A 15,694-nucleotide genomic window follows, 5' to 3' on the forward strand; every position below is an offset into this window, starting at 1 on the left:
TCTCGCGCAACAAGGGCGGCGCGTACATCGTGTGCGAACTCGACGGTACAGTCCTCGATCGACCCATCGCAGCATTCCGTGTCATTCCGTACTTCGCGCGCAAATCCATACCAATTCCCGAAGATCTCGAAGATGTCTCGACCGAGCGTCTTCGAGAACTCGAACTATCGAATTCTCTAGGCGACGACGACGATGATGAAGTCGAAGAAGCCGAAGAACGCGACGAATAGAGGATCTTCCCTTTTATTACTTGTACAACACGATACGTACTTTCTTCTCTCCATTCCTGCTCTCACGTTACGCGATATGTTTGATTTTCTCCTACGTTCCATACCATCCCTTGTACGAATACCTTCGATTCAACTCGATAGTCGCGACATCGTTCAACGTTCTACGAACGCTTCGATTCGACCGTTGCGCGGAGGCTCACCTTAGACGAGTCCTCCTAGGCTGTGATGACAAACTGAGCCTATAGTTTCATTAAGTCCATTTTCCTTCGCTATGAATGTTACTATTTTGCCTTCTATGACCTTCGATCATGTTACGACAGGCTTCGAACACTTATTTTCATTTTCATTTCTTAGTTCCCGCTAGGTTTCATCTAGGCCAAGGGCCGCATTTTCCATTCGACCATCTACGCAATGTTCTACGACTAGAAGACAACTACGATACAGGACGACCCGCGCCATCGCCTACTCATCGTCGACAGCCCCGCGCACGAAACCGATTCCGCCCTTTGCAAGCGCGGCCTTCTCCATCTTCTGGAGGTCGAGGTCCATGTCGTGGAGGAGCGCTCGACGGCGAGCGATGTGAGCGCGCTCCTCGCGGATGACGCGAATTATCCCCCGAGATTCGTCGTCGAGGTCGAGCGCATCGAGGTCGTCCTGTTCAAGGCCAAGGCGGCCGGCCCCATCGAGAGGCAGTCGAAGCAGGGGGCGCGGAGGCTCGTCGACGCGACGCTTCTTCGAACCACTCGAGTCCGCGGCCGAAGGCACAGGAGAGGTCGGCCGAACTACTAAGTCGTCAGCCCAAGCCTAGGACAACAAGAAGAAACAACTTACTGCGCTTTTTTGTGGTTGATCCCCCGCTGCGCGTTTTCTTTGTCTTGCCAAGAACAGACACCTTGTCGAAGTAGCAGCCCTGTTGGAACTGCGCGCACCTCTCGCAGGTCGTAGCGTTCTCGACCCACACGCACTCGACCGGGGCCGAGCGGTAGCCGGCGCAACGATCACACTATCAAGGAGTTAGCATCGAATCGCTTCGACGGAGGGTCGAACGTACCTTCTGTCCGGCCTGGTGCTTCGAAAGCGCAGCGGCGGCCATATCGACCTCCATCATCGCGAACAGACGTTCGAGCGTCCGCGGAGTCTTCTACGAAAGAGAGATTAGCGATCGAATGATGACAGAGAAGAGAAGACTTACGACCGAGGGGTCATCCGACAACTCGGTGACCTCGTCATCGACCCTCACGCGCCCTTTCCCCTTGTCGACACCGGCAGGCGCGGGGTCAGGGAGGAGTCCTCCGGCGGCCGCGATCCGCGCCAACTCCTCGTCGGCAGCCTCTTGTGCGCGACGCTCGTCTTTGGCCTGCCTGCGACGGTCCTCTTCGTCCTTTCGACGATGTTCGTCTTCGAGGCGACGGTCCTCGGCGGCCTTCGCACGCTTTGCAGCCTCTTCGACGCGTCGTGCTTCCTCCTCGGCGAGGCGCTTCTGCTCTTCGACGCGTCGTTCGACCTCGGCGTCGATGGCGGTCGCGAGCTCGGGCCAGTCACCGCGCGCCCACTCGACCCAGGACTCCGACGCCCGCTCGGCGAGTTGCTTGACGGCGGCGGCGACGCGCAGCTCCGTCTCCTCGTCGCGGATGGCGCCCAGGGCCTTGCGATAGGAGAGCTACTCTTCGACCACATCGAGCGTGGCGTCGGCGGTCGGCGGAGCCTCGAGGACCGCGAGCAGAGAGGAGAGGCGGCGGTTGACGAGCGAAGGAGTCGACGCAGGGGTGGCAGAGCGAGAAGACATCGTGGAAGCAGAGGGTGTGCAAGGAAGGACGACGAGGTAGCAAAGAAGGAACGATGGGCTGGGGAAAATGAGGCTAAGTCTACCCTGCTTATAACCCCTTTCCGACCAGTGTTTAGCGCCGGCCACGTGGCGTTCGAAACCGACACGGGTTGTCATGCCGCTTTGATCTGTTCACGACCATCGCGCTTCTCGCATCACGTGGAGGACCGAGGGCGGTCCAAATTTCAATAGGGAGGAGATGATAGGCGCCAAGCCCCTCTGGGCCCCAATACACCTCTTTTCGGCAGTCGCATCCCACCCGGCACTTCGACTCAGTCACCCAACAGTTCGATTTTGCCTTCAACGCTCTTCGACATCTTCGACGGTGCGCGATGCTTGTTCGAAGCTCGGCACGGTCGTCCCGATGCCTCGCGCATAGATCTCGGGACATCTCCCGCATTTGGCGAACAATAGGGCCACTTGACGCCGCTCGGCCAAGCGCGCGCTTCGCTCCAAGCCACACCGAAGTAGCCGGTCTTTCCCGATTAGGTATCGAACCTCGCGGCATGCCTTCGACGACGGCTACCGGTCCGAAGTGGCCATATGTTTCTCTTCATCTCCGCGTTCGGCATGACGTCACTCTACCGATGGACTTGATGCGTGCCACTCGGTGAGGCAGCTTCGTGCGGGACAATGCAAAGCCCCTTGTACTAGTGTGCCACTCTCGATAGTCGTAGCGTCCTATGCGTAGTATAAAATCTGTCGTACTTCTCTCCAAAAATACAAGATCCGGTTCCCCCCTCGAGTTCAGAGCTCATAAGTCGAGTTCGCCCTGCGTCTAAGCCTTCAACTGCGTCACTTCGTCCCTCACTGCATAACCTCGAAACCTCGCCCACTGCATTTACTCGTCGATACCGTCTCGACGAACCCTTCAACTTCGACTATTATCGAAGAAACTGCGAACCGCGTCCTAGCTAAGTCCACCCCATCGAATCGTGTCCCTTCCCTCTACGATACATCGAAGAGCTCTGCCGAGCTTCAATCGTCTCCACTAACCACCCACAGCCTCCGAGTAGCTTCGACGACGTATCGAGCCACCTCGTACCTTCCCTAGCGTTTGTAGCCTTTTCCGAGGGTGTTTCTCGTGTTTACTCGAACCGCGGGACACCTTGCTGCTAACTCCCCTCTCACTAAGATAATAACCCGCCTCTAGTCCACCTAGGTCGTACCCAGGTTAGGGGTTAGGGTTTCGTAGATTGTATCATCGGACTCCAAGATTCCTTCTTCACTCGCACTCTCTTCAGGCTCAGGCTCTGGCGCAGGGTCTGGAGGGAGATCTCCTTGCGCTTGACTTGGACCAGCGACAGTTTGGGGAAGGCAGGAGCTGGGGGAGACAGCGCGGGAGTGTCGGGATGCAGATTGAGATGCATGGGTGCTGCGGGGACCGAGCAGATGTTGGGCCCTTCTGATCGCTTTGTAGTGTGGGTAATCTTGTTCGATCGACCAGAGTGTCCGATTGGGGCACGGCTGCTGCTTGCAGGTGAGGATGATGGTCTCAGGGCCGTCTGGGATGTAGACGTCGATGAGGTCCTGAGTGTCGAAAGCGTGAACTTGGCCTTGACAGGCAGCCACGTTGGGTGGGGGAAGGACGGGGAGGTGCGCGTACTATGAAAGGCCGTGCTAGACTAGCTTACACCTACGGCGCCCAAGGAGACACTAGGGTTCGCAGTTCACGTGGGGCCCAGTACTGCTTTTGGCTAGTATGCAGCAGGAACCTAGTCCATGCATCCGTGAGGACAAGTACCGCCCACTGAAGTGCAGGTACTGAAGAGTTTGTTCCCTTAGTGTTGGCGATGTACATATGCTATCTAGGTATCGTAGGGTACAGTAAGGGTGCGTACCACCTGTCATGACTTGGTATGGCGTCTAGCCGTTTTTTAATTTTTTTCCTTTTCGCGGGCTCGAACCCGCGACCTCTGTACTACACGCTCAAACGGACAAGTTGTTATCTACTGTACAATTAGATTAGATGGGGTGGCAGTGCACGGCACAGCTCAGGCTCCACTGACACAGCCACTCTGACTCACCAGCCCCCGGGGCCGCGTCAGCATGCTGCACATGGACCAGCTGTGCACAGACCAGTGCGCACAGCCTCCCCTAAACTTCCCCTGTATATAAGCTGGCCTCTGCTGTCCTAGGGACCTCAGTTTCGACCTCTTGTCCCTAGGTCAGTAAGCCTTCCTTTGTATCCTTTATTTACTTCACTAACTAATATATTATCTTGTCCCTAGCCTTAGGTTTGAGCATCGCTCACCATCGCTTCGGTGAGAACCAGTCGGACGCCCCCAGCTTTTAGGTTTTCCCCTGTCACTTGACCTCAAGTTGTGACAGCAGTCCTGCAACGTCTGCCGAGCGAAGTTTATATTTGCCACTGTGACCCAGGCATGATAGAATTTGCAGAACTACACAGGCGGCACTGAGATTGAGTTCAACCCGGGTTCATCCAACAGCATGCTCAACCCAGGATGGACTGGGTTTTTCCCCGAATTGGCACCACCAGGTCTTTTCTGATTCAGCCTGGCATTGGGTAAAACCTGGCACCCGGTGACCTGTGCCACACCAGGTTCAGTGGACAGGCCGAACAATGCTGCTATTCCGCGAGCACCTCATAATTCCCATAAAATAATTCAAATAAATAATATATATATTATCCTGTACTCTACAGACATTCAACAGCAGCGCAAACCAATAGCTACTAGCTACATATATACAAGTGTGGTCAGTAAGTCAGTAGGTCAGTAGGTCAGTAGGTCAGTATGTCAGTAAGTCAGTAAGTTCGGATGTCAGTAGGTTGGGACGTCAGTATTGTCAGTATATGATTAGTGCATCACTCTTGTCAGTGATATGTCAGTCTTGTCAGTCTTGTCAATATCATGTACTCACCTCCTCAAAGTGTCCCGCACCTTTGAATATCGACAACCAGTCGGCCACAGGTGCAGGGAGTTGAGGAAGAAAAACGACAACTCACGCTGGCAAATGTGCAGTCACAATGTGTTACCCAGGTCACATGACTGTGACCTCAAGGGTGTCAGTGTCTGCTGGTGTGAACTCGGATACGTACATCTCGAGGCCAATAGGCTCTGCACAGGTTCGGGTGCAACTGTGGACGGGACTGGCGGCATAGGACGAGCAACACACAGGATAACAAGAATAAGAGTGACGAGAAAATGAGGGCAGAGGAGTGAATATATACAAGGGCAGATGCAAGCCAAGGGTGGGGTGGCCCCTATCCATGGCCTGAGGGAGTTTCAGCGCCGGCCCCATGCTTGCGGGCTTTGGGTTTTCCCCGACTCCCTATGCCGAGCTGACGTCGGGATCGGGGCAGATGGGCGGGGGGCCAAGAGGACGTGGGTTAAACCCAATCCGGGGACTCCGGGTGACCCCGTGGCGTGGGAACTCAGGTTAGACTCGGGACCAAGCTCTGGCAGTGTACTGCAATGCGAGGCCTCGAATGTGGCATCTCGCTACCACTGGCTGTCCTTCGTGTATGGGCACCAGCTTCATTATGGGTACTCCTCCATGTATTTACAACAATGCCTGAGTGAAATAACAACGATCCTTGTGGTGGTTCAAGCAGAGCGAAGGGAACAATGCATGAGTTTGCAAAACCCCGTATCTGATAGTAGCGATAGAAAATTAACATCCCTGGACCATTTTTAAAACACAATATGAAAGCAATTGGTTCCAACCGACAGCAATTGATGTCTTCAAGTTTATTCTGGTCTGGTCATCATAGGCCCGCACAGATCGTTGGAAATTTGCCAAAGTCTACTAGGACTCGGCAGGAGTACAAAATATGAAGGGAGGAGTCTCATAAACGCGAATGCCAACAAGCTGAACGCGCGCAGAAGATAAGCCTCATTTATCAAGAGCTCATGTCTGTCGAAGACTTGCAGATAATAGTGAGAAAACTCCAAGCATCATACTCACCGCGTCTTTTGGGGAGACCATACGCGCGCAACACTGCTGGTCCGGTGGAGGCGCGTTTCTACACGAAACGCGTGAACGCGTCAGTCACGTGGTCGTTTCCCCTTTTTCGCGGGGCCAATCACGCAGCCACATTGGAGGTTCAGGCTCGCCTCATTCCTTCCAGCCTTTACATCCCGCCAAACCGCCAACGTGTATCTCTTTGTTATCCGTAGCCATGTCTATCAATCTCGACGCACTCGAGCCCCAAATCCGGGAGATCCTCACTGCACCAGGAATTGACCTGTCGACCATTAGCGCGAGGCGTGTCCGCAAGCAACTCCTGGAGGTGGACACGTCCTTGACTGCTGATTCCTTAAAGGAAAACAGAGAGAAGATCGACGAACTTATTGCAAACATATATGAGCAAGTGAGCGCCGAGGCGAGCCGCGGCGGCTCGGACGAGGGGGAGTCAGGCAGCAGCGGAAAGCCTAAGAGGAAGCGGGCAAAGGTCGAAGACATGGACGTTGATGATGGCGAGGAGGAGGGGGAGGAGGAAGATGACGATGAGACGCGTCCAGCCAAGGCCAAGAAAGGGCGGAAGAACAAGGCATTAACGGATGAGGAGTTGGCTCGACAATTGTCCGAGGAAATCAACAGCCGTTCTCGGAGCTCCAGAGCAACAAGTACGAGGGGAACGAGGGGAAAGGGCGGCGCGAAGCGAGGAGGCAAGCGTGGGGCGAAAAGCGCAGCTACAGTGGACTCGGACGGTGAGGGTGCTGGCGAGGAGGGCGAGGTCAAGAAGAAGCGGCGCGGCGGAGGCTTTACTAAGGAATATGTATTGAGGTCGGCTTCATGCACTATTTCTCTTCGTTCGGCCGCTGACACTATTAACCCTTGTGTCATCATAGCGAACCTCTCGCTGCCGTCATTCATCAGGAAAAGCTGTCACGACCGCAAGTCGTGAAACAGTTATGGGACTATATCAAGAGTAACAACTTGCAGAACCCTGATTACAAGAAGGAAATTCTTTGTGATGAGAAGCTCAAGGCAGTCTTTAACGTCGATAAGATCGACATGTTCAAGATGAACAAGGTTTTGGGACAGTAAGCGGCTGGTCAACGAACGCGGTTTACCTCAGATCATTCACCTTGTTCTTAGGCATCTCTCAGCACCAGAACCCGAGTCATAGTCGTTACGACTGACCCAGGATACTAGCTTTACGAACATTTGTTCCCCGCATACGACTGCATTGACGAGGTTTGTATTACAACATGACTTATTCACATGCACCGTGGCGTTCCCTTATGTCGTATATCCAATTGCATGCCACCAACTTGCGTTTTTACATCCCTCTCCGAAAGTATAAGTACATACAATTCGCCTCTCGTGTACATAATCCGGTATGCTATTTGTTAACTTACTTCGCTTAGGCACCTGCATAGGTGCAGTATAGGTTTGATGCCTGCGAAAACGCAAGGGCCTTGTGCCAGGTTACCGGCTCCGCGCAGTGAGGCTCGCGATAGCGCTACTGTAATTGAAGGCACATCTATCCGTTGAGTCCCATATCTCCAGGAGCGCAACAAACGACATTGTCGCTGACTTTGTCATGCTGGCGGGAAAGAACATGCATCCATGTCGGACGAACAAAGAAAGACCGCAAGATGCTCGCGCTCACCTGACGTTCCAACCAGGCAAGATATCGATGTGCGTGCGCGCGGACGCCCTCCGACTCGGCGCCATCTTCTGCATGCTGGTCGAGGAGTTTGCGGGCGAGGGCCGTGGCATAGTCCCGGGGCGGCGTAGCAGGTATCCCAGCCCGCAAATATAACCACAATGATTCGTGGTTGGGGTATAACTCGACGAGAGATTGCGCGTGCTCTAGCAACGAGGGATGGTCAGCGAGGCGCGATTGATATCTCGCAGTGGTCTCATCGCTGGACACGTTTAGTGGAAAGACCTCGAGGGCGACTGTGTACAAGCTGCGCATATATTGCATAGCCGTATAGTCTGAGACGTGCCGTTCTACCCATTGTTGGATAGCCGCATATTCCTCTGCGAGGAGCCGACGGTAGGAGTCGCGAGAAGGAGATGATCGTGCGAGCGAGGATAAAGCTTCGAGTACCTTGAATCGGTGCAACCAAGCAAAATAATTTCGATGGTACGTCTCGCTTGCCCTGGAAGCAATTTTGAGCTCGGATCGAAGCGCATCGGCAGGTATCTGGTAATAGAGCAGCGAGTCGTCATCGGCTAGAGGCGGAAATCTCTCGATAACCGTGAGGAATAATCGCCGGAGTAGCCACCTGCGATGATGCCATAGAATGGACTGCTTCGAGCCGTCACGAAGGGTAAGTAATGCCTCTGTCGTTCGGAGCTCATGCTCCGCATCGATCAAGTTCTCCTGCACGAGCTGCTTTCTGATACTCAACGCGGATTGATGTGCAGGATTTGCGAGTAGCAGGACAACTGATACAAGCCTCAGCTCATCCACCTCTTGCACTGTGAGCCGGTTGTCGTGGGATCGACGACGATGTCGGCGCAGCTGAGTGAAGAGACCAGCGGCCGCTATGTATGCTTTGTACAGGACCTTTTGTGGGACCCCAAGGTTTCCCTCCACCAGCAGAAATGGAGAATGGAGCCCAGGCGTGAGTTTATCGTTGTTTTGTGAATGCTGCACGAGCAGCTCGCTCCCATCTCCTGGAATAAGTTCGATGGAATGGCTATTGAAATGAACAAGTTCGCGTTATTCGAGCTCAATGAGCACTCACAGTGGCAGATGTAAAAGTGTCCCTAAGGAATTAACGATATGATCCATCGTGTGCAACTTCTAGCACCGTATGCAATTGATCTTGTCCGAATAAATAAAGTTTAGATCAAATTGAAAGTGCACAGTATACATAGGTAGGGCTAAGTCACTTTCGACCAACATCACGTGCCCGCCGTTACAAAATCGTGACAAAAGCGCAAATTATGTTTGCAAATCTAAAGGATATTATTTGAGGCAAACAATTAGGAATCTGAGAACAGGATTATTTGAGGAAAACATCGTTGCACAAAACCTTGTTTCTCGATTTGTGATCAAGTGCGAGGAGCAATTGAAGATAGATTTGCAGTGTACCAGAGGAAAGAAGCGCGCTCTATTCGGCAACGCCCTCGATAGATGGATGCAACTCTCGTGCAGCGCTCCCGAAGGATAAGTCCTTGGTCACAAGAAGTCACAAGCACGTGATGTTGGTCGAAAGTGACTTAGCTCTACTTTACCAAGGAAATGATTGCATAAAAGCCAAGAAAAAATAGAATAAAACAATAATTACAGTTTACAAAATCCATCCATTTCTATCTATCTTGATCTAATCGGTCTTCTGTATTAGGCACCAACTGATTAGGCTGATTTACTTTCGATCTCAATTCAATAGGTACATTCAAAACTGCCGCTTAAATCTCGCTGGAAAAGAAGCGACTTTTCGCTGCTATTGAGCGCCCAAATGTGGCTGAAGGTCGCTGAAACGTCGCTGAAAGCGTCACGAATGACTAAGCGTGATGCAGCCGTGATTTGATCACGTTTTCGACTCGCGAAGGGCTGACCAGCCAATCAGGTTGGCGAATCATGCAAGCGTGACATGGCCGTAAGCCAGAATCTGCGAGCGCTTGCGACGAGCAGTCGCTTATTTGTCGCTTATTCTCGAGGGGGATTCTGCTCGCTGCTTTTGGCCGTTTAAATGTCGCTTGTTTTCCAGCGAGGTTTAAGCGGCAATTTTTAATGTACCTAATCTATTGTACAAAAAGATTGGCTACTGCACAAACCGTACCATCCGTATAAGACCGCTTGAATGGGAATGACTGATACGGGGACATTAACATTATGTGTAATCGCTTCTAAATAGAGTTCGCATGTCCTAGAGCGATTCAAAGGCTCTGAAAGTTGCTTTCTTGCCCCATTAGAACAATTTTACATGGGTCAGTGAGCGTGGCCTGCACCTTGACCGATGCACCGCCACACGATGATCGTTACTTCTCGCGCCACATTTTATAGGAACCTTCACGAGCTCTTCATGATTTGATCTCGCCTTATGATCTGTTGACAGCGCGGTCTGCATCTCCTTTGTCGTCTTCGATCATCGATGCGTGAAATTGAGGTATAGCCTAAGAGTACAGGGTATTACAAGCGACATTCGAGCCGGAAATTAAGAGCACTGAGATTCCAGGAAATGTAACAAATGAAATACACAATAAACAAAACACAGCCCACTACTCCTGTTTCTCAACAGAAGGTGGATCCATAGGCTTCTTCTCTCGTGTTCGACGCTTCTTTGGCGCACTGCCGGAAGCTTCAGCCTGCTCTTCCATAGGCTCGAGCGCCCTGGCACGCTTGACACCCCGTCGGATCATCCCCTTGCCTCGTTTACTCTGCAGAGGCTGGCCTCCATCACTAGATGAATTGATGTCCTCTTCCGGCTTGTACGCTGCAGCATCGGTGCCTAGACGCTTGCTGCGTCGGGTACCAATCCGTTGCGGTGCCAGGGGCTGCACCTTCTGTTTTGCATCTTTCGTCACCACTGGCCGCTCCGGCTCAGCGGCGCTGTGTTCTTGTGGGCTAGTAGGGACCACAGCTGGGGCCTCCGATACGGTAGCCTCCTGTTCATCTTTGTCAACCGTGGGCTCCGGCTCAGGGGCAAGAGCCTCTTGCTGTTGTTCGTCTTTATCAACCGTGGGCTCCGGCTCAGGGGCAGGAGCCTCTTGCCGCTTTCTTTTGATGCGTTTCGCGAGAGGGGCCTCATCATCACTCAGGTCGCTCAGATCACTGCCTGATACCGATGCGGTCGTGGCGATGCTACCGCTATTGTCAAGGCGGCGATATGGACGCCGGGAACCGTTCGTAGACGAGGATCCTGCTCTTGGATATGCATGAGTGGACGTTGACAGCTCAAGACCAGCATCTGCCACGTCTATTCCGGAAATTGGTAGGGAGCCGATAGATTTGCGCGTCCGCCCAGACAGAGTGGGCTTACCACCTTGAGATTTGCGCTTAGGTTTCCATCGGTATTCGTCCCCTGGCTGCGGAAGATAGTAAAGCTCTTGCTCGCGAAGAAGGTCGACTCCGACCAACTGCCTCAGGATCCCGAGTAGATATGGATTGAAATCGACGCTTTCGACGTCGATGAGCCGTGTATCGGCGTCCAGCAATGCAGGGCCATGATCCTCGACTTGCTCCTCCTGCATCAGTTCCCAGTTGCCAAGCGAGCAGCCAGGCAACACGAAGTAGACGCGAGGTCCATCTTCTTCACGGGGGAGACTGATCTTGTGGAAACGACAATGGGAGCGAGTGACAGGAGAGCTCGTTATGGTTGGCGGAGACGAGGATGCTGGCTGAGAAGTGCTCGGCTGCGCGAAATCGCGTGATGATCCCTCGGCAGGGAGTGAAGGTGATGGCTCCCTTCGTCGTTCGAGTGAACGAGGAGGACCAGTACCGGGACGTCCATGATGGTGATGCATTGCACCATGCGTATGGAACATAGGAGGGGCGTGATGATGACGATTTGAGGTGCGTTTGATTGTAGGGGAAGGAGGGACGACTAGAGAGTCATTACTTGGCGCTGTCGAGGCAATGGAGGATTCACGAGAGCTCTGTTTAATGAGCAACTTAGAAGCATCACTAGCGCTTGAGCCGCTGGAGGAATTAGGAGCAGGAGACTCCGCATCGTCGTTGTCCGAACTTCGGTGGTCCTGCTGCCTCTGTTTGCCTTTGCCCGTCGGTTCAAAGGTGGTCTCAGAGGCGGGAGCAGGTTTGTTCTTCAATGCCTCCTTTGCAAGCATTGATCTAGTGAAGCGCGGAGGTAGCGCACGATCCGTACGCTTGCGTTTGTTGGATCGGGACGCACCAGTTGCTGCATTCACCCGGTCGCTCGAATCGTTCTGCCCTTGGCTCTGCCGGTCGCTTTCCTCAGCTGACCCAGCACGGTGTCCATTATTTTCGATACGGGGGTCCTCGTCATCTCTGCGACCACTGTTAGTTAATGTTACGTATACCGAATGACCGTAAACTTACTGCTTCTGTGCGTTTAACTCAGACGTCGGTTCCTCCGGGAGATCGGTACCTTCAAGAAGGTCGTCACCCGTTGCAGATGGTGCGGACACTATGGCACCATCGACGTCATCGTTGGTACCGGTCTGTTGCACATCCTGCTCGTTCGCGACTGGCGAGGACAGAGTGTCCGCCAGAGGCCCTGCATCGTCACGGTTCGCAACATACTCCGGGTCAACATCTCCCTCAGCGTCGATGTCATCGATGTGCTTCTCGAGTCGAGCCGACACACCGTTCTCTTTCCTAGCGGGAGAAGGCTGACCAGAGATCGACTCCGTATCCGATGGATAGGCAAGCTCCAGCTCATCAACCCCAACCATACTTGAATCGATAACATGCCCATTCAAACCATTCGGTGCGGTAGTAGTTGCGTCGTCAGGGAACATGGCGTCTGCCTTCACCGCTCCCGCTTGTGATAGGTCAGCGTCTTTTTCGTGAAGCTGCTGGAGAATCGGAGAAGCTTCCGAGGTCATCGAGATGTCGGATGCATTGACGACATATCTGAGACGGGACTCAGAAAGGCCCTCGTCGCCCGAGCCTACACTCTCAAGTTTCGGAGTGACGGGAGGAGAGTTCTCCGCGGTAAGCGGAGTGAACAAGCCGCTCCTAGCCCCTGACGGTACTCCAGAGGACCCTCGACTGGAGCTGACCTCAACTGGTGACTCAGAGACGACGACTACTTCCGATGCTTCCGCGGCGATTGGTGAATGCGACTCACTAGTCGGGTCGGGGATTGTTGGATCTGCGGATATTGGCATTGGAATGCCGCCCCTCAGCATGTGTCGCGCCTTAGCAGCATCGTGGGTCGAGCTAGACGCGTCTCGAGAGGCATCATCGATTGCATGACGGGCTTGATTCCAGACAACCTGACCGTAATCGTTGGATGTCAGTAATATACTGGTAGATAACCGTGGAATCATACCTCATGCAATACTTCATCTGTACGACTGGAAATCGCATCTACCTCTTCTGTGCGTTCGGCCACACTCAGATTATCTGCGTTCAAGTCATCATTGGCTTCGCGATCAGGCTCGATGACGACAGCATGGGTGATTGCAGAAAACTCGCTCCCTAGTACAATCTCGTCGGGGCTCGGCAGTCGAGACTGCAGCTCCTGTGTGAGAGTTGAGCTACTGCAATGCACAGTGGAATATTTGAACTGGACATACCTCTGTTCGTCGGCCTTCTGTGACAGGCTCCTCGACCTCATAGTCGTGCAGATCGGGATGTGCCTCGCCTGAGACTGACACAATGCTAAGCTCTCTGTCTTTGGAGGCAGTATCAACGGTCTGTCCTGCCTCCACGGTGTACTCCTTAGAAGCAATATTATCGTAGCGCTGCTCAGTCGCCTTAATGGTCCGAGAATCAGCCATATACACGAAGCCCGCCGCCTCGTCGGATGTTCTTGCCAGCTCTGACTGTTCCGTAGCAGACCCCATAAGCTGGGACACAGATTGGGTGAACATAGCCAGAGTAGCGTTGGACTCTTCTGAGTCATGGGGAGGCACGAGAAACTCAGCGAAGATGTTTTCGTCCGTCGCAAGGGATACAGAGGGCTCGATCAGCAGGCCGGGGAGCTCGGCGTCGACAATGGCCGAGTCGGATGTATCCAAGTTTGCGTAGAGATCGTCCACCTCAATTAAGTCAGGCAGTTCGCCTAAAATGTCGGAGACCAAATCAGGTGAGCAAATTCCATGTGCTAGACATCGGGCAGACTGACTTTCTGACACTTCGGCGGTGTCATCTTCTGCATCTTCTGCATAGAGGTGCGGGGGACTCGTGGCAACATTGTGCACAAATCCAGATACGCTGTCGTCAGCGAGGGAATGCACCGTGGGGTCCCTCATCGCATCTGCTGGCTCGTCGGGCTCGACGTCCTCATCATCGTCACTTATCTCGATGATTTCGTCAACATCGCCGTCCCCGATGTGCGGACTCTGCAAGTGTCCTGCGCGAGAGGCCATTCGCCCAGAGTTAAATGCCGGTGGCCAGTTCCAGTCGACATGATGGCTAAACTTGGGCGGAGGCGGTGACTCGGATTCATCTCGCCATATACTGGGAGACCGTGCGGACGGCCTGTTCATTTGATCTTGAGTGCCAAGGCCAGTATGCGAGAAGTCTATATTGCATTCAGATCAGAGATGTTAACTTATGTACATGGTGAACGTACCATGCTCCTCAACGTCAAGATTCTCTTCCTCCGGAAGTCTTTGTGTAGGTTCGAGGTCTGCGTACAAATCGTCGATAGAGCCGCCGGAAAGCAAGTCCTGAAGTTCCCGAGAAGCACCATCATCAGTTGCAACCACTACATCCTCAGGCTTTTCTGGAAGGTCCTGGCGTACGGACAGCCTCTCGTCTTCCCCGTCTGCGCTGGCAAACTCAGGTATAGGTACATGTATTGCCTCGGGCGTATGTGATGTCTCCGGCGTAGCACCCTCAGGAGTCAGGAACATCCCCACATCGTCACCCCCAGGTGCCAAATGCGAAGGCGGCGGCAAACGCGTGCGCAAGTCGCTCTCGCGCACGTCACTCTCGCGCACGTCACGTTCGGAGTAGTGAGTCTGGGTGATTTCCTCTGGTCCGGAAGATTGGAATGCTAGATCGAGTTCCGAGTGAACATGTTCGAAATTGGCCTCAATTGCTTGCGTATCATTCAAGACCTCCATTGGGAGAATATGGGGGTTGACGCTCGAACTTGTGGCGGGCGTAAAGTCGCCGCCGGTATATAAGTCCTCCGCATACGCAGTAGGAGCAGCCCACGGGTCTGGTAAATCGACTTTCCCGCTATGAGTCTCGACAGGCGGAAAGTCTGGAATTCGTTCGGTCAGACAACGTCGAGGCACTACCATTCAGCACTCACCTCTTTCATCTTCAGAGCCATCTTCTGCTTCCACGCTATCTGCGTCGCCGTCCGAAGCATCCGTTCCCGAGTCATAATATTCTTCTTCGTCGAGGTCCACGCCATTCCGTTGATCAACGCTATACAAAGGTGGAGGCGTGTCCTCAATTTCTTCGTCATCGGAGAGTATCTCTATGACCTCTGGGACAGGAGATGAACGGGCTTCGTCTTCATAGGCGTCTCCTTCTTCGCTGCCTTCAGAAACCTCTTCGCCACATGCGTCACTGTCGTCCCCTGAGCCGTAGATAGCGCCCCGCTCTTCGTCGCTGTACTCAGCTTCGGAGGCAGTCAAGATTTCAATTGCTTCCATTTCGTCTTCGTCAATCTCCGTGGCGCGCTGTTTGCCCTTCGCCGCACGGCGCGCCATAACCTCCGCAAAGGAGTCCTCGACGACATCCTCATCGGGATCAAGTGGCTCTGGGGTACTGCGTATTTGTGCTTGAGGTGGTTCGCGTCGGAGAGCGCGTTTCAACGCGCCTGTGATGTCGCCAATCCACTTGTCAAATTCGGGCTTAGGGAACTTGTCGTAAGGGTTATGTATTGGTGCGCGAGGTATCTTTCCGGAGTTTTGTGTCGGACGAGAAGTAGTAGGGTACCTCGAGGTCGAGAAAGGTGTCGCCATGTCGAAGCGGTATGTAATGGGAGTCGATGTGGGGTTGAGAGGAGAGAGAACACCGGCGGTGGCGGGCGGCCACAGATATTTCGATCACGAGACTGTGACCATGCTCGAGACGCGTCGGTCACGGTCACGC

General features: G+C 53.5%; 5 protein-coding genes across 5 annotated transcripts; 1 reads left to right on the top strand and 4 right to left on the bottom strand.

Annotated features, from left to right (window-relative positions):
- Positions 1–692: 692 nt before the first annotated feature.
- POSPLADRAFT_1057396 (hypothetical protein) lies at positions 693–2,016 on the bottom strand (the record flags this gene model as incomplete). Its single annotated transcript, XM_024480917.1, has 5 exons — positions 693–1,012; positions 1,062–1,233; positions 1,282–1,371; positions 1,423–1,875; positions 1,903–2,016. The coding sequence occupies 5 exons, from the start codon at positions 2,014–2,016 to the stop codon at positions 693–695; spliced, it is 1,149 nt and encodes a 382-aa protein (XP_024338417.1).
- A 1,247-nt stretch (positions 2,017–3,263) lies between these two features.
- On the bottom strand, positions 3,264–3,853 carry POSPLADRAFT_1108555 (hypothetical protein; the record flags this gene model as incomplete). The annotated part of the gene is made up of 2 exons (XM_024483335.1): positions 3,264–3,660; positions 3,807–3,853. Coding segments are annotated over 2 exons (444 nt in total), but the record flags the coding sequence as incomplete, so codon positions are not given.
- Positions 3,854–6,199: 2,346 nt separating this feature from the next.
- POSPLADRAFT_1057398 (hypothetical protein) lies at positions 6,200–7,153 on the top strand (the record flags this gene model as incomplete). The annotated part of the gene is made up of 3 exons (XM_024480918.1): positions 6,200–6,807; positions 6,873–7,067; positions 7,123–7,153. 3 exons carry the CDS (start codon positions 6,200–6,202, stop codon positions 7,151–7,153), a joined length of 834 nt encoding a protein of 277 aa, XP_024338419.1.
- Positions 7,154–7,390: 237 nt separating this feature from the next.
- Positions 7,391–8,776, bottom strand: POSPLADRAFT_1144131 (hypothetical protein; the record flags this gene model as incomplete). The annotated part of the gene is made up of 3 exons (XM_024485658.1): positions 7,391–7,489; positions 7,640–8,681; positions 8,730–8,776. The coding sequence occupies 3 exons, from the start codon at positions 8,774–8,776 to the stop codon at positions 7,391–7,393; spliced, it is 1,188 nt and encodes a 395-aa protein (XP_024338420.1).
- Positions 8,777–12,959: 4,183 nt separating this feature from the next.
- Positions 12,960–15,309, bottom strand: POSPLADRAFT_1145316 (hypothetical protein; the record flags this gene model as incomplete). Its single annotated transcript, XM_024485787.1, has 5 exons — positions 12,960–13,157; positions 13,213–13,700; positions 13,764–14,162; positions 14,214–14,852; positions 14,904–15,309. 5 exons carry the CDS (start codon positions 15,307–15,309, stop codon positions 12,960–12,962), a joined length of 2,130 nt encoding a protein of 709 aa, XP_024338421.1.
- Between the last annotated feature and the right edge of the window lie 385 nt (positions 15,310–15,694).

Source organism: Postia placenta, assembly GCF_002117355.1.
Source record: "Postia placenta MAD-698-R-SB12 unplaced genomic scaffold POSPLAscaffold_8, whole genome shotgun sequence".
Lineage (NCBI taxonomy): Eukaryota > Fungi > Basidiomycota > Agaricomycetes > Polyporales > Adustoporiaceae > Rhodonia > Rhodonia placenta.